At 42.0% G+C, this 25135-nt stretch overlaps 1 protein-coding gene across 2 annotated transcripts; it reads left to right on the top strand.

Annotated features, from left to right (window-relative positions):
* The first annotated feature begins 9365 nt into the window (after window positions 1-9365).
* On the top strand, window positions 9366-24834 carry LOC118394872 (hippocampus abundant transcript 1 protein-like). 2 transcript variants are annotated; one of them, XM_035788485.2, is made up of 7 exons: window positions 12147-12763; window positions 13026-13139; window positions 18009-18080; window positions 18205-18317; window positions 19253-19350; window positions 20570-20736; window positions 23127-24834. In XM_035788485.2, the coding sequence occupies exons 1-7, from the start codon at window positions 12572-12574 to the stop codon at window positions 23160-23162; spliced, it is 792 nt and encodes a 263-aa protein (XP_035644378.1). In that variant the 5' UTR covers window positions 12147-12571; the 3' UTR covers window positions 23163-24834. The 2 variants fall into 2 exon arrangements, with proteins under 2 accessions (XP_035644379.1, XP_035644378.1); XM_035788486.2 differs by lacking the exons at window positions 12147-12763; window positions 13026-13139 and adding an exon at window positions 9366-9555.
* Window positions 24835-25135: the final 301 nt, after the last annotated feature.

Below are 25135 nucleotides of genomic sequence, written 5' to 3'. Positions count from 1 at the left end.
GGGGTTGGGTTAAATGCGGAAGACACATTTCAGTTGAAGGCATTCAGTTGTACAACTGACGAGGTATCCCCCTTTCCTCTTTGTTCTGGCAAACCCTACATATGGCTACAAAATACACTTTGGATTGATAATACAAACATTTTACTGAACCTATCAAATCTAGAGGTTACTCTTCTGCCTCCTAGTGCCTGCCAATCAGGGCTAGGTCTCATGCCGGAGAGGCGGGTTTCTTTTTATTTAGGAAGATAGATCAAAATGAGGTGGGATTCAAAAGCGAATGTGAATGGTTTAGGTCTGGAGGACATAGTTGATGAATCAGTGGAGCAAGTAAGTGGAAGAGAGGGAATGGTTGAGGTTGGACAGGATTGGAAGGGATTTTTGGGATGGTTTATTAGAAGTGAGCGGGCTGTTTTACATTTACTTAGTACAGGATAATGCAAGAGGCTTTAGGTTTTTTTAAATGTTTGTTTTTCCTTTATTCTGAAGTTTGTAAACTATTCATCACGTGCTCCAGTACAGTCGGTGGCAGCATGCACCTTTAACATTTGTTTTTGCAGACCTCCATTATGGGGCCGCAGGTAGCCTAGTGGTTCGAGCATTGGGCCAGTAACTGAAAGGTTGCTGGATTGAATCCCCGAGCTGACAAGGTACAAATCTGTCGTTCTGTCCCTGAACAAGGCAGTTAACCCACTGTTACCTGCTAGGCCGTCATTGCAAATAATAATTTGTTCTTAACTGACTTGCCTAGTTAAATAAAGTTTATTTAAATTTTATTTTTATACAGAAGAAGAAAAGGCAGTTATGGGACCTGAGTGAAACTAGCCACAATAGTGGAATTAGTGGTTTGACTTTAAAAGTTCCAGCAATGAAAGTGATTCAAACAGATATAAATAGTGGAATCCTGCCATATTTGGAATAGATGGTTAATCAAATCAAATTTATTTATATAGCCCTTCGTACATCAGCTGATATCTCAAAGTGCTGTACAGAAACCCAGCCTAAAACTCCAAACAGCAAACAATGCAGGTGTAAAAGCACAAGTTAACAAGGTAGGAATTTTATATAAATTCAACGAAAGACAATTTGGTTTATTTGACATAAAATAAGTAAATCTGTTAATCACATGTATTAGACTTTAAATTGCATTAGGGGCATACAGATTACAAATCTGAAGCGTTGACACAAATATTAGCGTCATAGCTCATATTGGGGAACTTTAACTGTGGGAAATCACTTCACTATTCAGCCTATTTGTGTATATTGTTTAAGAAATATAAAAATGTCAGAGTCCTGAATGTATGTGGACAGCTCTTCAAATTAATGTATTTGGCTATTTCAGCCACACGTTACAGACGTGTATAAATGCAATGCAATCTCCATAGACAAACATTGGCATTAGAATGGCCCATACTGAAGAGCTCAGTGACTTTCAACGTGGCACCTTCCAATAAGTCAGTTCATCATATTTGTGCCCTGTTTGAGCTGCCCCATTTAACTGTAAGTGCTGTTATTGTGAAGTACTGGGACCGTCGAGTACTGAAGGGCGTAAAAATCGTCTGTCCTTGGTTGCAATACTCACTACCGAGTTTCAAACTACCTTGAGTTATGTCAGCACAATAAAGGTTTGTCGGGAGCTTCATGAAATGGGTTTCCATGGCCGAGCAGCTGCATACAAGCCTAAGATCACCATGTGCAATGCCAAGCATCTGCTGGAGTGGTGTAAAGCTCGTCGTCATTGAACTCTGGAGCAATGGAAACGCGTTCTCTGGAGTGATGAATCAACCAGGTGTCCATATACTTTTATTCTAAAATTGATTAAATTATTTTTTTCCATCAATCTACACACAATACCCCATAATGACAAAGCAAAAACAGTTGTTTTTATTTTATATCTCTACAGCGATGTTCTATTGAGTTCAAGTGCGGGATCTGGCTCTACCACTCAAGGACATTCAGAGACATTCAACACTCCTATGTTGTCTTGGCTTTGTGCTTAGGGCCGTTGTCCTGTTGTAAGGTGAAACTTTGCCCGAGGTCCTGAGCAGGTTTTCATCAAGGATCTCTGTACTTTTGCTCTGTTCATCTTTCCCTCGATCCTAACTAGTCTCCCAGTCTCTGCCGCTGAAAAACATCCCCACAGCATGATGCTGCCACCACTGCTTCACCGTAGGGATGGTGCCAGGTTTCCTCCAGACGTGGCGCTTGACATTCAAAGAGTTCAATCTTGGTTTCATCAGACCAGAGAATCTTGGTCTGAGAGTCCTTTAGGTGCTTTTTGACCGACTCCAAACGGGCTGTCATGTGCTCTTTCCTGAGGAATGGCTTCTTTCTGGCCACTCTACCATAAAGGCCTGATTGGTGGAGTGCTGCCAAAATGGTTGTCCTTCTGGAAGTTTCTCCCATCTCCACAGAGGAACTCTAGAGCTCTGTCAGTGTGACCATCGGGTTCTTGGTCACCTCCCTGACCAAGGCCCCTTTCCCCCGATTGCTCAGTTTGGCCAGGAGGCCAGACCAATTCTATTTAAGAAGGATGTAGGCCACTGTGTTCTTGGGGACCTTCAATGCTGCATAAATGTTTTGGTAACCTTCTTCAGAGCTGTGCCTCGACACAATCCTGTCTCAGAGCTCTACAGACAATTCCTTCGACCTCATGGCTTGATTTTTGCTCTTTTATGGTATAATGGCATTTGCAACAATAAAATGTGCATTCTGCCGCCTGCTGTGCAGTTGGATAATGTGGATCCCAAAAAAGGAAAACATTTGGGTAAAAATAAATAAAATATCATAAATTACCACTGTACAGCCCTGATCCTCGACTTCCTTCACCCTAACAGGACCACTCAAGGATGTCTGGAGTATAATCCCCACCACAGTTGCAACATTTTCCATTCACAGATTCTTCAAAATCATACTTCTCCCATCTGCAAACATTTGACACGTGATCATATCCTTTACAATTTCCATACTGTAATGGTTCGGACACAAATGCTCTCACCGCATAACTCTCATATCCAAGGCTTTTTTCTCCTTCCGTCCATTTACCATGTGGGTATGGCGACGTGCACGGACCACTCCTGTGATTTTCTGACTAGGGTACTCATCATCTATATTCAACGAGACTCCAGCTATAACTCCTTTGCCATGAGCCCTGCTCCGAAGATCAGTACATTTGACTTCTGACATGGACAATTTTGCCAGATCCAGTGCACGCACGCTTCTTCTGTTCTTCATCAACACAATTCACCACAATCCTCAATATTCCTGCTTCCGAGCAGGCCTGTCACAGAGTAGAGACTGGGCGTGGTTTAGACTCACCCAGCCTATCGTTGATTGTTGGCGCAGAGCTGGTCCCGGCCCCCGAGCGCTCCAGTTGATTGATGTAACTGTTGCTGTCAAGAATATCTATGCGCTCATGCTCTACCGTTATCTCGCACCTGGCTCCTGTTATCTAACAAAAGACCGTTTGTTCTCACAACACTACGTTCTGAATGTGCCCCCCCCCAACTCATTGCACAGTTCCTGTCTTCATGTTATTCTGTATTATTCCATCATGAGAAAGGCCCATGGCCCTGAAACTGTTAATAATGTTTCAAGTCAGCTATGTTGCATAACACATACATACATACATCCACACCAGCCAACAGCAGATAATATTCAATCACATATATGGTAACGGGCTATAGTGCATAACACAGAATCCTCATACAAGTCAGTTAAGAACAAATTCTTATTTTCAATGACAGCCTCGACCAGTGGGTTAACTGCCTTGTTCAGGGGAAGAACAACAACTTTTGGGGAAATTTTGCATAAATTCATCAAAAAGGTTAGCTTATAACAGTGAACCTTTTTTGTGTGGATACACATAAGGCAATTCTAGGTCTTGTAGTATATTTTGGTTAAACTATCCCCAATTCAATGGAATTGCAACCCTCTGCATGCACAGTGCATTCTTCCATCACATGTGCAGTGCACTCTTCTATCACATGTACAGCTGATTCTCAAGATCTTGCACAGTAATGAGATGCTATTGAGCATATACTACAATACTGGGTGGGGTGAATATATTTTATATGACATACAGTGGGGCAAAAATGTACTTAGTCAGCCACCAATTGTGCAAGATCTCCCACTTAAAAAGATGAGAGAGGCCTATAATTTTCATCATAGGTACACTTCAACTATGACAGACAAAATGAGGGGGAAAATTTCAGAAAATCACGCTGTAGGATTTTTATGAATTTATTTGCAAATTATGGTGGAAATAGGTATTTTGTCACCTACAAACAAGCAAGATGTCTGGCTCTCACAGACCTGTAACTTCTTCTTTAAGAGGCTCCTCTGTCCTCCACTCGTTACCTGTATTAATGGCACCTGTTTGAACTTGTTATCAATATAAAAGACATCTGTCCACAACCTCAAACAGACCTGCACCAGGCTGGGAAGACTGAATCTGCAATAGGTAAGCAGCTTGGTTTGAAGAAATCAACTGTGGGAGCAATTATTAGGAAATGGAAGACATACAAGACCACTGATAATCTCCCTCGATCTGAGGCTCCACGCAAGATCTCACCCTGTGGGGTCGAAATGATCACAAGAACGGTGAGCAAAAATCCCAGAACCACCTAGTGAATGACATGCAGAGAGCTGGGACCAAAGTAACAAAGCCTACCATCACTAACACACTACGCCGCCAGGGACTCAAATCCTGCATTGCCAGACGTGTCCCCCTGCTTAAGCCAGTACATGTCCAGGCCCGTCTGAAGTTTGCTAGAGAGCATTTGGATGATCCAGAAGAAGATTGGGAGAATGTCATATGGTCAGATGAAACCAAAATAGACCTCGAAACTCATTGTGTTTGGAGGACAAAGAATGCTGAGCTGCATCCAAATGAATGGGGCCATGTATCGTGAGATTTTGAGTGAAAACCTCCTTCCATCAGCAAGGGCATTGAAGATGAAACGTGGCTGGGTCTTTCAGCATGACAATGATCCCAAACACACCGCCCGGGCAACGAAGGAGTGGCTTCGTAAGAAGCATTTCAAGGTCCTGGAGTGGCTTAGCCAGTCTCCAGATCACAAACCCATTGAAAATCTTTTGAGGGAGTTGAAAGTCCGTGTTGCCCAGCAACAGCCCCAAAACATCACTGCTCTAGAGGAGATCTGCATGGAGGAATGGGCCAAAATACCAGCAATAGTGTGTGAAAACCTTGTGAAGACTTACAGAAAATGTTTGACCTCTGTCATTGCCAACAAAGGGTATATAACAAAGTATTGAGATACACTTTTGTTATTGACCAAATACTTATTTTCCACCATAATTTGCAAATCGATTAATTAAAAATCCTACAATGTGATTTTCTGGATTTTTTTCTCTCATTTTGTCTGTCATAGTTGAAGTGTACCTATGATGAAAATTACAGGCCTCTCATCTTTTTAGGTGGGAGAACTTGCACAATTGGTGGCTGACTAAATACTTTTTTGCCCCACTGTAGTAGGGTACATAATGTACAGACTGTAGAGACAACACATGCGTTTACGTTTGAGTCATGTAACAGACACACTTATCCAGATTGACTTACAGTAGAGCAGGGTTAACTGTCCTAGAGACCTCAGGGGGTGCACATTTTGGTTTTTGCCCTAGCACTACACAGCTGATTCAAATAATCAACTCATCATCAAGCTTTGATAATTTGAATCAGCTGTGAAGTGTTAGGGCAAAAACCAAAATGTGTACCGTTTAGGGCCCCGTGGACCGAGCTTGTGAAACTGCAGTGGAGAGTGCATACAGTTTTTATACTTTTTGTACTGGTCCCTGTGGGAATCCAGCCCACAACCCTGGCGTTACAAGCGTCATGCGCATGATCCCCTCATGCTAGACTAAACACAACCTGGGCTCAAGTGTGACTCACACACACCTAAGCCCAACTGCTCCCCTCCCTTGCTTCGTGATACGTACAGTCTGGATGTACCGGTGACTTAGGGATACATACAGTTGGGATGTACCGGTGACTGCCAAAATAAAGGAAACACTTGAGTGAAAGAGGGATACAAGGTGTATTGAAAGCAGGTGGTTCCTGAGTTAATTAAGCAATTAAAACATCCCATCACACGTAGGGTCACATAAAAATGCCCAGTTGCCCATTTATTTTGGCTACCGTGGCTAGAAGGAGAGGTCTCGGTAACTTTGGTCCTTTGAGACGCCTCTTTGTGTCAGTTCACCAGATCTCAACCCAATTGAACACTTGTGGGAGATTTTGAAGCGGTGGCTGAGAGAGTTTCCCACCACCATCAACAACACACCAAATGATGGAATTTCTTGTGGAAGAATGGTGTCGCATTCCTCCAACAGAGTTACAGATAGTTTATGCCAATGCCCATTGAAGCTGTTCTGGCAGCTCGTGGTGGCCCAACACCCTATTAAGACACTTTGTTAGTTTCCTGTACAATACATGTGTAAGGGATTTCCTCCTCCTCTTCCGAAGAGAAGAGGCGAAAAGGATCAGAGGACCAATATGCGGCGTGGTAAGTGTCCATGGTTCTTTTAATATGTAAATGTACACATGAACAACTGAATACAAAAACAAGAAACGTGAAAACCCAAAACAGTCCTATCTGGTGCAAACACAGAGACAGGAACAATGACCCACCAACACACAGTGAAACGCAGGCTACCTAAGTATGATTCTCAATCAGACAACTAATGACACCTGCCTCTGATTGAGAACCATACTAGGCCGAAACATAGAAATACCCAAATCATACAAAAACAAACATAGACTGCCCACCCCAACTCACGCCCTGACCATACTAAATAATGACAAAACAAAGGAAATAAAGGTCAGAACGTGACAACATGCTCATTGCTCACCCCGCCCATGATCAGGGTAAACTACAACTGAAATGTTTCATAATGTGTTGGTCATTGTTGCGTGTCCTGTTATTGATGATGCATGCTGTGATTTTTTTTAAATAAAATCCAAAATTGGGTTTAATGAAGTAATACTCAACTCTACTCTCATAACTATAAGGTGTGACTGCTCATGAGAAACCACATACACAGCCTACCGCAGAGCCTTACATTACGATGTAATGTCTTTCATCAATATCTCAGATCTCTGTTTAAGTCTCTGAGCCACACCTGCCACTAAACACAAGTGAAGGGGGAAAAATCCATACAGTTACATATCGGGATATTATTTTTGACGATGTATCGTTTTCACAATATCACAATATTCTTTTTGCGCTAGTTGGTTGTACCTGCACCAAAGATCCACTTTTTTCCCTTCATAGCTGGTTCTCCGTCTTCTTTTTAAATAGGGAGCCAATTTGTTTTCAGCACTTTATTTCCATGAATAAAATCACAGTACATATAGAATTGTGAGTTTTGTTACACATTGTATTGTCACCAAAGTATCGTGATAATATTGTATCGTAAATTCTCTGGCAATTCCCAGCCCTACTTAACACAAGTTCATTATACGTTTCTCTGGATAAGAGCGTCTGCTAAATGTATGTTAATAATCCCCTCCCCCCAAACAGGACTGTTTAATGCATTATAATGCATTCATAATGACTGGTTATAATACATTCATTCCTCCCACCCCACTCCTTCATAATTCTCTCCTAAGCCCAACCAGACTACCAGGGAGTGACATTTCCCAACAAACAGCTCCACAAACAGCTATGAATAATTTAATTGATAATCAAATGTTCAGGGCCTGATAATGCAGTCTGTGTTGTGGGAATGAGAGGCTCAGTGTCGACAGATGATACTTGGCTGAGCAATATGAAAAAGAAATCAAGTAGTGTATCAAGGTGTCTTTTGCTTTTGAAAGGGCTTCTCAAAGGGAGTGGGAGAGAGAAGGTTAGTGAGTGCTTGTTGTTCGACTATAGATGTTGTAGACACACATCCGGGCACACACGACTCCCCTCAATGGAGGGACTAATCATATCAGACAAACTATATAGTAGTGAATATGAATTGAAAATGCATTGTTTGTGTTCAGGACCCTGAGATCTGTTTTTCATCCATTTCCTGGAACCTTCTAAATCAACTAAATCTACAGCCCACATTATGGACAGTTTCAAATTATTTGTTTGAAGTCAGTGCTATGTGTTGGTCATTAGAGTGTTTCTTACTGGACAACTTCAGATACCTCATTTCACTCCATTTCAGACTGTTTTCTTCGGTTTCGCACCTATTGAACACGACCCTGGTCTGTGTGGAGGGTTAGTGGTGCTTATTCTGACTATGAAAATCAGTTCCACTTACTGGATCTCCCAGGGGTGGTTAACATTTGCGTGTTGGGTTAATCAGAGAGCAGTGGAAAGAGACGCTGGCTTCACTGTTTCCACTCGGGTCCTCCTTTAGTTAGGTGCACAGTGAGCTCCCACTGTGCTCTATCCATTCACCTGTTCCTGTTACAGTACTCTTGTTATGTATCACCCTCTCACTGCACCCACTGAGGTTCCCACTTTCCTTAGCCACAGCCAGAGCCTCTCTCAGCCTCAACAAACCCACTATATTCTGCATCTGTGCAGGAAAACTCTCTCAGGGCCGTGTTTCCCAATCTCGGTCCCGGGGCCTCTCCATGGTGCACGTTTTTTTTTTTTTTGCCCTAGCACTACACAGCTGATTCAAATAACCAACTTATGATCAACTTTCATTATTTCAATCAGCTGTGTAGTGCTAGGGTAAACACCAAAATGTGCACCCAAGGGGGGCCCCAAGACTGAGTTTGGGTAACCCTGTTTTAGGGGCCTTGAATGGCTTCTCCTCTCCATTTTGCATTTGGTTTGGTCCATGTCCTCCTGACCAATAGTTAAACCCTGTATGTGTTTGTTCTCTTAGTCCTGTCTAAACACTCACGGGGTCATGATCGTACTGGTGTCAATGACCCCTCCTTCACCTGCTCTCAAACGGAGTTCCTCACCAATACTGGCTGTAGACTTTGAACTGCATCACATTGATTTAGGCTGCATTTTCACCATCATGCCTGACCTCTGTTTGTGAATTTGAGGGAAATTATACCATCTGCCTGCTTGCTTCAGACTACATTTCGTTAGAGAATCAAGGTGTACTTTAAGTGTGTTATTTACACAGTGTGCTAGAGTCTCTCCCCTCAACCTTTCTACATCAGTTTCCATTATCTAACTGAGAGTTTGTTCCCTCGGTATCTCAGACACAGAAAGGTCACTATTAGGTAATGGAGAGGATATTGTTAATGGGTGCTGTAGTTTGACTAACTGAAGTTACTGTAGTCAACACGAGCCACTGTATGTCATTACATAGGTCTGTTACACTGTACTAATATGGACACAACCGTTCTGTTTTCTCAGTGTCACTTTATATTGGCGTGGGGTGTGTGTGTGCTTTCCTTTGCTTTAGTTTGACTAACTCGGAAGTGTATAGCAGTCACTGTACTGTGTGGGTCACTTTACTGTAGGCTACTGTATGGACACAACAGTTGATGATGTCTTGTCTGTTTCCCAGGTCTTACATGAAACATTCCCTCAACACACATTCCTGATGAATGGGCTTATTCACGGTGTCAAGGTAAGATGACAACAGTTAACTGCAGCCTAACCTGTTTCTCTCAAGCCTGGAGCCAGGACACTTTAGGTAGGATAACAACAGTTAACTGCAGCCTAGCCTGTTTCTCTCGAGCCTGGAGCCAGGACACTTTAGGTAGGATAACAACAGTTAACTGCAGCCTAGCCTGTTTCTCTCGAGCCTGGAGCCAGGACACTTTAGGTAGGATAACAACAGTTAACTGCAGCCTAGCCTGTTTCTCTCGAGCCTGGAGCCAGGACACTTTAGGTAGGATAACAACAGTTAACTGCAGCCTAGCCTGTTTCTCTCGAGCCTGGAGCCAGGACACTTTAGGTAGGATAACAACAGTTAACAGCAGCCTAGCCTGTTTCTCTCGAGCCTGGAGCCAGGACACTTTAGGTAGGATAACAACAGTTAACTGCAGCCTAGCCTGTTTCTCTCGAGCCTGGAGCCAGGACACTTTAGGTAGGATAACAACAGTTTTTTACATTAATTTTTATATATATACTGTGTGTGCAAATGTAGTAAGATTAGGGAGGTAAGGCAATAAATAGGCCATAGTGGCAAAATAATTACAATTCAGCATTAACACTGGAGTGATATATATGTGCAGATGATGATGTGCAAGTAGAGCATGGACTACTACATAACTGTGGTTAGTTACTCAGTATCTCAGTGCACAGCTCAATGAGGTCTCATTTCTTTCACCCCTTTGTCTCTCTCCTCTCCCTCTCTCCTCTTTTTCTCTCCTCTCCTTTTTTCTCTCTCCTCTCTTTCTTCCTCTCTCCATCTCTTTCTGTCTTCCTCTCTCTCGCTCCGTCTCCCTCTTTCTCTCCCCCTCCTCCTCTCTCCCTCAAAATGTTCCTCTCTCTTTCTCACTCCCTCTCTCCTTCCCTCTCCCTCTTTATTTTTCTGTTTACCGCTCTCCCTTTTTCTCACCCTCCCTCCCTCTTGCCCCTCTTTCCTCTCTCTCTCTCTCCTTTTTCCTCTCTCCCCCCTTCTCTCCTTCTCCTCTCTTCCTCTCTCGCTCTCTCCTTTTTATTTCTCCCTCTTCTTTTTCCTCTCTCTCCCTCCCCTCTATTTCTGTCCCTACCTCTCTCCCTCACTTTTTATTGCTCCTTTCTCCTCTTTCTGTCTCCCTCCTTCTCTTTATTTCTCTTTCTCTCTCCTCTTTCCCTCTCACCCTCCCTCTCTCTCACTCTCTCTTCCCGCCCTCTCTTCACCCCCCCCTTCCTCCTTCCCCTAGGGTCTGCTGTCGTTCCTCTGATAGGAGCTTTGTCAGACCTTTGGGTGGAGGAAGTGTAATTTAAATGGATTTTGGGGGGATTTCATGTAATGGACATACACAAAATATTCAAAATTGGGTAAGGGAAATGAGAAAAAAATACTACTTTAAGCCATACACTCCACAGAGCTGGACTTTGTGGAAGAGTGGCCAGAAAAAAAGCTATTGCTTAAATAAATAAATAAGCGAACACGCTTGGTGTTCGCCAAAAGGCATGTGGGAGACTCCCCAAACATATGGAAGAAGGTACTCTGGTCAGAAGAGACTAAAATGGAGCTTTTTGTCCATCAAGGAAAACGTTGCTCATCACCCCGAGAACACGACCCCCACAGTGAAGCATGGCGGTGACAGCATTATGCTGTGGGGCTGTTTTTCAATGACAGGGACTGGGAAACTGGTCAGAATTAAAGGAATGATGGATTACGCTAAATACAGGGAAATTCTTGAGGGAAACCTGTTTCATTCTTCCAGAGATTTGAGACTGAGACGGAGGTTCATCTTCCAGCAGGACAAGGACCCTAGGCATACTGCTAAAGCAACACTCGAATAGATTAAGGGGAAACACTTACATGTCTTGGAATGGCCTAGTCAAAGCCCAGGCCTCAATCCAAATGAAACTCTGTGTTATGACTTAAAGATTGCTGTACACCATCGGAACCCATCCAACTTGAAGGAGCTGGAGCAGTTTTGCCTTGAAGAGTGGGCAAATATCCCAGTGGCTAGATGTGCCAAGTTTATAGAGACATACTCCAAGAGACTTGCAGCTGTAATTGCTGCAAAAGGTGGCTCTACAAAGTATTGACTTTGGGTGGGGGGGGAATAGTTATGCACGCTCAGGTTTTCAGTTTTTTTGTAATTTCTTGTGTTTCACAATAAAACATATTTTGCATCTTCAAAGTGATAAGCATGTTGTGTAAATCAAGTGATGCAACCCCCCCCGAAATCTATTTTAATTCCACGTTGTAAGGCAACAAAAGCCACTGTATATAAAAAAGTATTTGGACACCCCAAATTAGTGGATTCAGCTATTTCAGCCACAGCCATTGCTGACAGGCGTAAAACATTGAGCACACAGCCATGTAATCTCCATAGACAAACATTGTCAGTAGAATGGCCTTACTGTATGTAGCTCAGTTGGTAGAGCATGGCGCTTGTAACGCCAGGGTAGTGGGTTCGATTCCCGGGACCACCCATACGTAGAATGTATGCACACATGACTGTAAGTTGCTTTGGATAAAAGCGTCTGCTAAATGGCATATATTATTATTATTATTATTATTATATTATTATTATTATTATATTATTACTGAACAGCTCAGTGACTTTCAACGTGACACCATCATAGAATGCCACCTTTCCAACAAGTCAGTCAAATTTCTGCCCTGCTAGAGCTGCCCCGGTCAACTGTAAGTGCTGTTATTGTGAAGTGGTAGGCCACACAAACTCACAGAACGGGACCGCGTAGCACGTAAAAGTCTGTGCTCGGTTGCACCGCTCAGTCCGAGTTCCAAACTGGCTCTGGAAGCAACATCAGTACAATAACTGTTCATCGGGAGCTTCATGAAATGGTTTTCTATGGTGGAGCAGCCGCACACAAGCATAAGATCACCATGCACAATGCCCTGTGTCAGCTGAAGTGGTGTAAAGCTCGCTGCCATTGGACTCTAGAGAAGTGTAAACAATGAACCACACTTCACCATCTGGCAGTCTGACTGACACATCTGGGTTTGTCGGATGCCAGAACAACGCTACCTGCCCGAATGCATAGTGCTAACTGTAAAGGTTGGTGGAGGAGCAATAATGGTCTGGGGCTGTTTTTCATGGTTTGGGCTAGGCTCCCTAGTTCCAGTGAAGGGAATTCTTAATTCTTACTATACTGCCTCCTGGGGAGCACCCATATCCTGGGAACAGGCTGACCCTGTCACTGTGAGTACTATGCTATACTATAGTACTATAACTGACTATACTATATTATACTACTGTACTTGACCTCCTGGGGAGCTCTTATCTCCTTGGCGCGGATAGACCCCTTCTCAGTATTGACCTGTAGTATACTAGAATGTACTCTTAGATACTACTCTGCCTGAGGGGAGCACCCATCTCTTGGGAACAGGACAACCAATCAGTGTTTGTGTGGCAATAAAATGAATGTGAATCTAATGTGTTGTGTTTCTCGTCTCCCCTCCAGTCTTTGCGTAAGGTGGGCCAGGACTCCACGGTGCTTCTCATCTGCATCACAGTGTTCCTGTCTTACCTGCCTGAGGCAGGACAGTACTCCAGCTTCTTCTTCTATCTTAGACAAGTGCTGATCCCAAATACACCCTACCCCCTAAACTCATCCTCTAAACCCTAACCCCTTACCTCCCTGAGGGCGAACAGTACTCTAGCTTCTTCCTCTAACCCTTAAGCCTCAAATTGGGCAAGAGCTCATCGGAGCTGAGTGCCGGCCCCTCAAATGTTCTACTGCTTGAGCTCCTGTTCTTCCTATAGAATATTAGCTCAAAAGTATTATAGAGCTCCTGCACCTAAATATAAACAGTGCAGTCCAAGTCAAGCACTGCTACCCCCTAGGCATCTCCTCCTAGAGGTAGACAGGTACTCACCAGAACCAAATCAACTCCTAGTCTCAAACCTACCCCCTATATTTCTGTGACCTGTGGGACAGTTGGAGAAGTTGTAAACGGCAGTATGTTGCATGCACAGCGTTAGCAGGTGTTTTGAATAGCATATGTTGGTGAGTAGATTCAGTGATTCATTAGCACATTTCTAGTTGAGAGAAATCCTTGTGTTTTCACCCACAAAAGTTCAGAGTACAAAAATACCACAATGTGGTCATATCTGTAAATTCACCTACTGGGGGAGTTTGTTGGATTTCCTCAACTCCTTTTTCCAACTTAACTTCCTCAGAATGTGGCCAAGTTGGGCTACTGTTGTTCTAGTGTCAACAACATGGTCTGTTCTGTCCCAATGAGAACTACTCAGTTAGAGAACAAGTAAGACCAGTCGGACCCACTGTCTATGACTCAAATTACACAATATTCCCTTTAAAGTACACTACTTTTGACCCAATGGGTTAACGTATATATACTCTTCCCCCATTCTGCAAATCCGATCATGACTCCAAACTCCTGCTTCCTGTTTACTAGTGCTGAGGTGTTTTTTAAACAACGAATTGACCAACATTGGTTCAATAATTTGAATTCCATTTCGTTCTGTTTTTCTCTGTGAGCCCAATGCGCACATGCACAAGGAGTTGTTGTTACCAACAGACCAATATTCTAAATAGTTACTTTTTGGGCTAAACTTACTACAATGACCATAATCCACTGCGCATATACTTGTCCGGTCTGTTTCTTTTACACCTGCTACAGAAGAGAGAAGAATGCGCAATCATGAGGTGATATAGAGAGCAACTGTTGCTTCCCAAGGTATCTACCTGAAAATATATGATCTAAGTGATTGATGGTTGGTATTCAACAGTCATAAAAGTATGCCTTATTTACTTTGAAGGCAGCAGCTCTACAGAGATTAGATCACTTTGAATAAAATAGTCATCAAATAAAACAAATGTAATATACACAACAACTGAACTATTTTATTAAAGTAATGTGAATAATTATCATGGAACTTTTATTAATTGTTTGATTCTGTGTTACAGCATTCAACCCACAATTCATAGTGCTTTTAATGTAAAAAATTAAAATACATTGAAAACCGCTATTATTTTTTAAATAATCAAACTGAGACCGAACCGACCTCAAAAAGCACTACAATTTTACAAGCAGGAGCTCAAACAGGAAGTACCAGTGACTCGCTCCATTGAGAAAATAAATGGTCATCAAAATCACAGATTATGCTACAGGACTGCTTTTTTAGCGCTGATTGGATTATGTTTTGAGACTCCGACCGATTACATCACCGTCACCAGGACTGGATGTTCTCGCTCTCCGAGGTCGACGTGAGTGAAGTCTTTAATCAGGTGAGCACTGTCAAGGCAGGGGGCCGAACAGTAATCTAGGGCGCGTTCTCAGCATGTGCAGGGCAGGTCATTTTCAACCTCTCCTTGTCCCAGTCTGTAATCCCCACACGTTTTAAACTGAGCAACATCATTCCTGTTCCCAAGAACTCTAAGGCAGCATGGCACAAGGACTTCCGCCCTGTAGCACTCACATATGTAATCATGAAGTGCTTTGAAAGGCTGGTTATGGTACACATCATCCCAGACACCCTAGACCCATTCCAATTTGTGTACCGTCACAACAGATCCATAAACGACGCAATCCCAATTGTACTCCACATTGCCTTCATCCACCCTTATAAGAGGAATACCTATGTGAGAATGGTGTTCATTGACTACAGCTTCGCGTTCAACACCATTGATCCCTCCAAGCTCGTCATCAAGCTTAGGACCTGGGACTGAACACCTCCCTCTGAAACTTAATCTTGGACTTACTGACAGGCCTACCCCAGGTGGTGAGGGTAGGCAACATCACCACCGCAACTCTGACAGGGGTGTGTGCTTAGTCCCCTCCTGTACTCCCTGTTCACCCACGATTGCGTGGCCATGCACGACTCATCAAAATTGCTGACAACTTATATGTGCCTTGTTAAGCACGTTTTTACTCCTGAACTTATTTAGTCTTGCAATAACAAAGGGGTTGAATGCTTATTTACTCAAGACATTCCAGCTTTTCATTTTTTATTAATTATTAAATATGTAAAATGTAACATTGTACATAGCTTTCTACCCTTATCACTCCAGAATAGGTAGGAGCAAGCCCATGTAATGCTTTGTAGGTTAGCAGTAAAACCTTGAAATCAGTCCTTGCTTTGACAGGAAGCCAGTGTAGAGAGGCTAGCACTGGAGTAATATGATCAAATGTTTTGGTTCTAGTCAGGATTCTAGCAGCCGTATTTAGCACTAACTGAAGTTTATTTTGTGCTTTATCCGGGTTGCCGGAAAGTAGAGCATTGCAGTAGTCTAACCTAGAAGTGACAAAAGCATGGATTAATTTTTCTGCATCATTTTTGGATAGAAAGTTTCTGATTTTTGCAATATTACGTAGATGGAAAAAAGCTGTCCTCGAAATGGTCTTGATATGTTCTTCAAAAGAGAGATCAGGGTCCAGAGTAACGCCGAGGTCCTTCACAGTTTTATTTGAGACGACTGTACAACCATTAAGATTAATTGTCAGATTCAACAGAAGATCTCTTTGTTTCTTGGGACCTAGAACAAGCAACTCTGTTTTGTCCGAGTTTAATAATAGAAAGTTTGCAGCCATCCACTTCCTTATGTCTGAAACACATGCTTCTAGCGAGGGCAATTTTGGGGCTTCACCATGTTTCATTGAAATGTACAGCTGTGTGTCATCCGCATAGCAGTGAAAGTTAACATTATGTTTTCGAATAACATCCCCAAGAGGTAAAATGTATAGTGAAAACAATAGTGGTCCTAAAACGGAACCTTGAGGAACACCGAAATTTACAGTTGATTTGACAGAGGACAAACCATTCACAGAGACAAACTGATATCTTTACGACAGATAAGATCTAAACCAGACCAGAACATGTCCGTGTAGACCAATTTGGGTTTCCAATCTCTCCAAAAGGAATGTGGTGATCGATGGTATCTGAAGCTGCGTCTGCGTCTGAAGCTGGGCTTGTAGCACAGCTATCCTCGCCGTAAGGCGAGTACAGCGACGACAATTAGAAGGCATCATGTTACTGTTACTACTTAGCTTCGGCTGTTGGAGGTCCTGACAAATCGTGTCCAGATAAAGCGTCCAGAGTGAAAAAGTTGAGGAAAAAATAAATAAATATATGAACGGTAATTAAAAAGTGAAAAACGTAAAGTTGTCAGGTAGCAAAATAGGTTGGCAACAAAACGCACAGCAACTCGAAAACAAGCCTGCTTATCATTTTAAAAGGCTAATTGATAATTAGAAAACCCTTTTGCAATTATGTTAGCACAGCTGAAAATTGTTGTTCTGATTTAAATAAGCAATACAACTGGCCTTTGGACTAGTTGAGTATCTGGAGCATCAGCATTTGTGGGTTCGATTACAGGCTCATAATGGCCAGAAACAAAGAACTTTCTTCTAAATCTTTTCTTTGCAACTCTGCCTAGAAGGCCAGCATCCCGGAGTCACTTTGACGTTGAGACTGGTGTTTAGTGGGTACTATTTAATGAAGCTGCCATATATATGTGTATGTTTACATACATACGAACATATTTTGATTTGTTGAACACTTTTGGTTACTACATGATTCCTTGTGTGTTATTTCATAGTTTTGATGTCTTCACTATTACTATTACTATTACTATAAATAGTAAAAAATAAAGTAAAACCCTTGAATGAGTAGGTGTGTCCAAACTTTTGACTGGTACGTACCGTACCGTACCAGCACGGCCAGGTGGACTGGGGACAGCAAGGAGTCATCATGCCAGGTAGTCCTGAGGCATGGTCCTAGGGCTCAGGTCCTCTGAGAGAGAGAAAGAAAGAGAGAATTAGAGAGAGCATACATAAATTCACACAGGACACCGGATAGGACAGGAGAAGTACTCCAGATATAACAAACTGACCCTAGCCCCCCGACACATAAACTACTGCAGCATAAATACTGGAGGCTGAGACAGGAGGGGTCAGGATTATTATTATTTGACCATGCTGGTCATTTATGAACATTTGAACATCTTGGCCATGTTCTGTATAATCTCCACCCGGCACAGCCAGAAGAGGACTGGCCACGCCACATAGCCTGGTTCCTCTCTGGGTTTCTTCCTAGGTTTTGGCCTTTCTAGGGAGTTTTTTCTAGGGAGTGCTTCTACACCTGCATTGCTTGCTGTTTGGGGTTTTAGGCTGGGTTTCTCTACAGCACTTTGAGATATCAGCTGATGTACAAAGGGCTATATAAATACATTTGATTTGATTTAATCAGCTCCTTGATATGCCACACCTGTCAGGTGGATGGATTATTTTGACAAAGGAGAAATGCTCACAAACAGGGATTTAAACAAATTTGAGAAATAAGCTTTTTGTGCGCATATAACATTTTTGGGATCTTTTATTTCAGCTCATGAAACATAGGGCCAACACTTTACATGTTGCGTTTTATATTTTTGTTCAGTGTATATACTGTATGTCTCCGCTAAACTGTATATTCTCCCCAGGTGATAAGGTTCAGGTCAGAGACAGTTGCAGCCTTCATCGCTGTGGTGGGCATCCTCTCCATCGTGGCTCAGGTTGGTGACTTTTTGATACTTGTTATACAGTTGTGATGTCTTTTCGGAAGTCCTAGAGTTGTTGACATATCTGTAATAAATAAATGATTGATCGATAGATTACCTGCTGTGTTCTCTGTGTCAGACGGTGGTTCTCGGGATCCTGATGCGCTCCATAGCGAATAAGAACACCATCCTACTGGGCCTGGGCTTCCAGATATTACAGCTGGCCTGGTACGGTTTCGGATCACAACCATGGTCAGTACCAACTACGTCCCTATAATGTCACTTACTGTAATTCACTAACCATAACCCTGGTATGGCTTCGGATCACAACCATGGTCAATACCAACTACCTTTTAATGTACTGTGCCTATCACTAATCTTGACCCAGGCCATATTAACATAACATTAACAATAACATATTGGTCACAATAACCCCTTTAAGCACCACGTTTTGTGGAGCAGTCAGCAGACCGTGAGCAGACATTGCTTTCTTTTCTTCTAATCAACTCAAAATGAAATGGGAATACAATTTCCATGAGTTGACAAAGTATATCGTGTCACATTAAACGGCGCTATCCTGTCAGGCCATTAGAGCGCAGCATAACACCAACAACAATACAGTTCACTAACCAGAGCATTGTATCTAGTGTACCCCAATAATCCACAGCACTGAACAGGTCACTCTGCGAGGATCCTTTATCATGGGGTCAGCAGAGGACAGTTGATTTTTGACTTTATTGTTCTGGCTTTAACACTAATCTATTGTTAATGGTTTGAACCAGGGGACTGAGAGGACGGGAAAGAAAGTAGTCCTGATGCAGTCCTGATGCTCTGAATGTTGTCTTATTATGGTTACTGTTGTTAGTGTTGACTTTGATAGATGCATTGAAGAGAGGTTGAATACAGGCCAGATTAGTCCTGTCTCTGTGATATCAGTCTGTGAGGAGGATTTCCATGTTTCCACCTCCTGACTATATGACCTTTTCAGTGTACTGTGTGTGTACAGTCTGATTTGTTGCCTGCTGATTCCTCTCCGGAGTTGGAAAATACTTTGTTGAAGAATTACCTCAAATGAAAACCACATTTTTCTACAGCGATTGTTTGGTTTGAGCTGAGGTGTCTCTCGGCGCACACAGACACATGCAAATGTTCGGGAAAATGGAATTGTGTTTTCTCTCTCCCGTTAGGATGATGTGGGCAGCAGTAGCGGTAGCGGCCATGTCTAGCATCACCTTCCCAGCTATTAGTGCCATCCTGTCTCGCAACGCAGACTCAGACCAGCAGGGTGAGCTACTACTACCACATACCAATATAAGACTGCCCTAATCAGAAATGGTCCCCCTTTTTTTCAGATCTGAAATGTTTGTCTATATAATATACAATGCATAGTATAGGCTACTTGCTCTAAAGATTTCAACCCCAATGGTGAGCTTATAAATGATTTCTGAAGCGTTCATCTCGTCCTTGTGAAGGTGTTATGAATGCCCTATAAAGCCTTTGGGTCTATTGCAACCATCGATGGCCACCAGATTATCGCCAGCAGATCTCTCGTTAAACCGTCAATATGAGCTAAATATGAGCTAAATTCACCCGCACAGTTTATCTCAATTGCAATCTTTATTGGTCACCTCATTACCGCTCTCTGTTACCTTAATCCTGCTTGCTACTGTATCAAGCATTTTTCAAGTAATTTCGCCCTCTGGTGGATATTATCATCGGAAACAACTTAATCCTACTTTTTTGGGCGGATCTATTTGACAATCATTCCGTATAACTGAAAGAAAGTAGGTTTATTTCCCTGTTTACGAATTAAAAACTAATGTTGATCTAGCCTACTCTTATTATTTTTCAAATTTATTTAATCCATTACATTTTTTATTTTACCTTTTTATTTAACTAGGCAAGTCAGAACCAATTCTTATTTTCAATGACGGCCTAGAAACAGTGGGTTAACTGCCTTGTTCAGGGGCAGATTTTTACCTTCTCAGCTCGAGGTTCAATCTTGCAACCTTTCGGTTTCTAGTCCAAACCACTAGGCTACCCTGACAACTGTCTTTAAAGTAAAAATGTGTGTTATGGTCAGTTCTTATCACGATTGGGTGTAAAATATCCCTGGACTGTCCATATTTCAAATGTGTAACTAAATCAAGTCAAACTTGATTAAGTTAGATTATAAAGGCCTATTTTTTTTTATCAAATGAAAATGTAGTCAACATTTATTTTTTGTGAAAATGTCAAATGTACCCTAGAAGCAGCTGTCTGTTATTATAATCACTTGACCCTCAACTGAACTGCTGGTTTATCCTTGAGGGGTTTTGGTTGAAATCAAGTTTATTTTAACGCGCAGGTTCATGTAATCTCCCGTTTATCAGCATTTTAAGTAAGCCAGCGTTATCACGGTGGTACGTGCAAAGTTCAGCTTGTTTATTGCAATGGACCACCCTAATTTGTAGTATGTTTACTGTGTTCGATCATTGTGTAACCTCTTCATTGTCTGTCTCTAGATGTGGTCCAGGGGATGATAACAGGTATCCGTGGTCTGTGTAACGGTCTGGGCCCAGCATTCTATGGTTTCATCTTCTATCTGTTCCACATGGAGCTGACTGATCTGGACGCAGTAGACAGCCCTGGGAAAGAACCCAAGCCCAAAATGGCCAACCCCACAGATGAGGTGAGACCAGTGACGACAGGACACATACACACTCAATCACTCAGCCAACCCCACGGACGATGTGAGACTAGGAAGGACAGGACACACACACACACACACAACCCTAATTCACACAATAGGGCCAATACAAGTTGAGCTGTACTGGGCTGGCCTGGTTATCTCTCCACCATAGAATGGATGAAAGGACAATGTAAAAATAAGATGTCTGAGCCAGTGCAGTACAGATCAGGTTGGCCCTATAGTGTGAATAAAGCAACAAACTCACACATTTACTAACAATCACATATGTATTCTCGCTCTGCCTCCAGAGTTTTTACTGAATTGTATAAATGACAACACTAGCATCATTGAATGTTCTGCGTTGTACATGTTGTCGTTATGCCAACCAAACATATTGTTCATAATTTCAGCCTGGTTAGCAATAACCATGGTCAAAAGCCTCATGGGCCCTAGTCAAAAGTAGTGCACAATATAAGGAGTAGAGTGCCATTTAGAACACTGATTCTAACTGCCCCTGCCATTTGGATCTGGTTATGATATAGACTCATTACAGACCCAATTGTGCTAATCATCTAGTCTAATTACTAATGAGGAAGGACGGATGGATGGATAGTGGAAGGGGGTGGGGCTGGGGATACATTGGCACAGTGTAAGCAATTGTCAAAAGATACAGACTGGGCACAAACTGGTTGAATCAACATATTGTGACATGGAATCTAGTGGAAAATACAATGGATTTGAAAAAAGTCATCCAAAATTGTTTTGAGGGTGAGATTTCAACAAACAGGAGTATGTCATCATGGTAACCAATTTTCAACATAGACAAACGCTTCTATAAAATATGTTGAATTTGTACCTTTTGAAACAACGTTACTTTTTTTCTTCGGTACTTAAAAAATATATAAAAACCAATAGGCTGGGCAGCGTCTCCTACTGGAGAGTTAATTCATCTACAGCTATCCATTTGCTCTCCAATCCAGGGTTTTGTCACTGACTTCTACCAATGTGCTATAATGAAAACGATTATTTAGAGATCTCTTAACTAAATACATATGTCGGATTTTAATTTGATAACTCTTTTGTTGCAGTGCATATTCATGGTGCATCAAGAAATTCAAATGAGCCTTGTGAATGGCCAAAAATTATATACTTTATTTCTATTGTACAGAATGCTTGTAAAATAGATAAATTGCCCTTAGTCTGTTTTTAAAAATGTTTAAAGGACTAAATTGCTCGAAGACAATGCCAACCAGAGGGCGAACATATATTGAAAGACTTTGGTTGCAAGCAGGACTAAGGCAGAGAGAAAGAGGCAAAGCGAGAAGGCTCTCTCTCGCCAAAATAAGCCCAATGTGTTTCTATAGGTTTAATATGCAGACCTAAACTCGTCGCCTGCTTTCCTGCCTTTGGGGCGACTCTCACTGTTAGGGCTAAGACATGATCATCTCGTCATTAGAAATGGATCTCTGACTTAGGCGAAACCGACATATTTTAGGGAGCGGTAGAGGTGACCAATAATGGTTGCATTTGAGATCAGCTGTGGCAGTGAATTTAGCATATATGGATGGTAATTGATGGCACATAACGAGCTCTCAATTGGCGATAATATAGTGCCATCGATGGTTGCAATAGGCCTCTTGTTATTACGATGCTATGGTGGACCTACTTGTTGATCTAGCTAACGTTAGCTAGTTGCATGGTTTACACTGCAGCTAGCTAGTTTAGACAGTTTATCTAGTGGCAACCTAAAGACAAACTGAATATTGAATTATGTTTGGTTGTCAAAGCAACCAAATATCAACATATTGAAGGAGATGTTTGGATCTTCTGCTTGGATAGTTCCATCTGTTCCACTGACTTAGTCTGGCCTTAATTTCAGTTTGTCTACAAATTAATAATGTATATGTTGGATTTGTGTCTCCATCGCAACCAAAAATCTAATCTAATCTTAATATGACTAAATCAAAATTTGATTTAGTGCTATTCTTTAACCTGGATGTGTGTTTTATATGAATCCAACATATCAATTATTAATTTGTTGACAAACTGGAATTAATGAATGAATGATTTAATTTTCGTGTCAAATCGCCAGTTGGCAACCCATTAATTGACACAAACAAGGATTACAATTATTCACTATGATAATTCAGTGATAATTCTTCCAGTGAATAAAAAATCAATACATAATAGTAAATAAGGTTATCCAAGCAATAACTATAATCCTAGAGCAGTAAACATGTGCATATATAAAAAATACAGATAAATACTGAAACAATATATGGAAAGGCATTTGACAATACAGTAACTGGTGATCACTCTATTGTCAGTTATTAATGATAAACCTTTGAACTGCACTCTTCCTCCCCTCCCTCCATCTCTCTATTTTTCAGATCCAGATGACAACCTGCACATGCCCCGAGGGTTGAAGGTCTGCCAACTTCCTTTTGATCACAAGTTTTATTTGGAGAAATATCCAATAAACCAAAGACATTGCTTTAACTGTGAATGTACTTTATTGCATATTATATTATTACATTTTCCTCAAATAAAATGGAACATATATAACGTGTTTATTTTATTTATTTACATTGGGCCTGTGAGAGTCATGTTTTGTAACTCAGACAAAAGCACACAATTTCCCCACAAACTATCCACATATGAAATGGAGCGTACATAAAATAAACAACTAATTACAATGTATTTACAGTGCATTCGGAAAGTTATACCTTTATTCTAAATTTGATTAAATTAAAACATTCTAAAATTGATTCAATTAAAACATTTCCTCATCAATCTACACACTACCCCATAATGACAACGTGAAAACAGGTTTTTAGAAATGTTTGTGAATTTATTCCCCAAAAAAATACAGGTATCTTATTTAAATAAGTATTCAGAGCATTTGCTATGAGACTAAAAATTGAGCTCCGGTGCACCATGTTTCCATTCATCATCCCTGAGATTTTTCTACAACTTGATTGGAGTCCACCTGTGGTAAATTCAATTGATTGGACACAATTTGGAAAGGCACACATCTGTCTATATAAGCTCCCACAGATGACAGTGCATGTCAGAGCAAAAACCAAGCCAGGAGGTCGAAGGAATTGTCCGTAGAGTGCTGAGACAGGATTGTGTCGAGGCACAGATATTGGGAAGGGTACCAACACATGTGTGTGGCATTGAAGGGCCTCAAGAACACAGTGGCCTCCATCATTCTTAAATGGAACCACCAAGACTCTTCCTAGAGCTTGCCGCCGGCCAAATTGAGCAATCGGTTGAGAAGGGCTTTGGTCAGGGAGGTGACCAAGAAACCGATGGTCCCGCTGACAGAGCTCCAGAGTAACTCTGTGGAGATGGGAGAACCTTCCAGAAGGACAACCATCTCTGCCACTCTCCACCAATCAGGCCTTTATCATAGAGTGGGTAGACGGAAGCCACTCCTCAGTAAAAGGCACATGACAGACCGCTTGGGGTTTGCCAAAAGGCACCTAAAGGACTCAGACCATGACTCAGACCATGAGGCACCTAAAGGACTCAGACCATGAGAAACCAAGATTGAACTCTTTGGCCTGAATGTCAAGCATCACGTCTGGAGGAAACCTGGCACCATCTGTTCTGCTCCTGAGGCAGTTAACCCTCTGTTCCCTGGACGACTAAGATGTGGATGGCAGCCCCCCGCACCTCTCTGATTCAGAGGTTAAATGCGGAAGACACATTTCAGTTGAATGCATTCAGCTGTACTCCTGACTAAGTATGCCCCTTTCCCTACGGTGAAGCATGGTGGTGGTAGCATCATGCTGTGGAGATGTTTTTCAGAGGCAGGATCTGAGACTAGTCAGGATTGAGGGAAAGATGAACGGAGCAAAGTACAGAGAGATCCTTGATGAAAACCTGCTCCAGAGCTCTCAGGACCTCAGACTGGGGCGAAGGTTCACCTTCCAACAGGACAACGACCCTAGGCACACAGCCAAGACAATGGATGTCCTTGAATGGCCCAGCCAGAGCCTGGACTTGAACCCGATAGAACATCTCTGGAGAGACCTGAAAATAGGTGTGCAACGATGCTCCCCATCTAACCTGACAGAGCTTGAGAGGATCTGCAGAGAAGAATGGGAGAAACTCCCCAAATACAGGTGTGCCAAACTTGTAGCGTCATACCCAAGAAGACTTGAGGGGCTTCAACAACATACTGAGTAAAGTGTCTGAAAACTTATGTGAATGTGATTTAACTTTTTTATTTGTAATACATTTTCAAACTTTAAAAAAATGTTTTTCGCTTTGTCATTATGGGGTATTAATGTAGATTGAAGGCAAAAAAACAATTTAATCCATTTTTGGCTGTAACATAACAAAATGTGGAAAAAGTAGAGGTCTGAATCATTTCCGAATGCACTGTACA

This window comes from Oncorhynchus keta, chromosome 15 (genome assembly GCF_023373465.1).
Source record: "Oncorhynchus keta strain PuntledgeMale-10-30-2019 chromosome 15, Oket_V2, whole genome shotgun sequence".
NCBI classification, from domain to species: Eukaryota; Metazoa; Chordata; class Actinopteri; order Salmoniformes; family Salmonidae; genus Oncorhynchus; species Oncorhynchus keta.
Note: the sequence above shows the minus strand (reverse complement) of the source record. Positions and strands in the feature narration are given on the sequence as shown.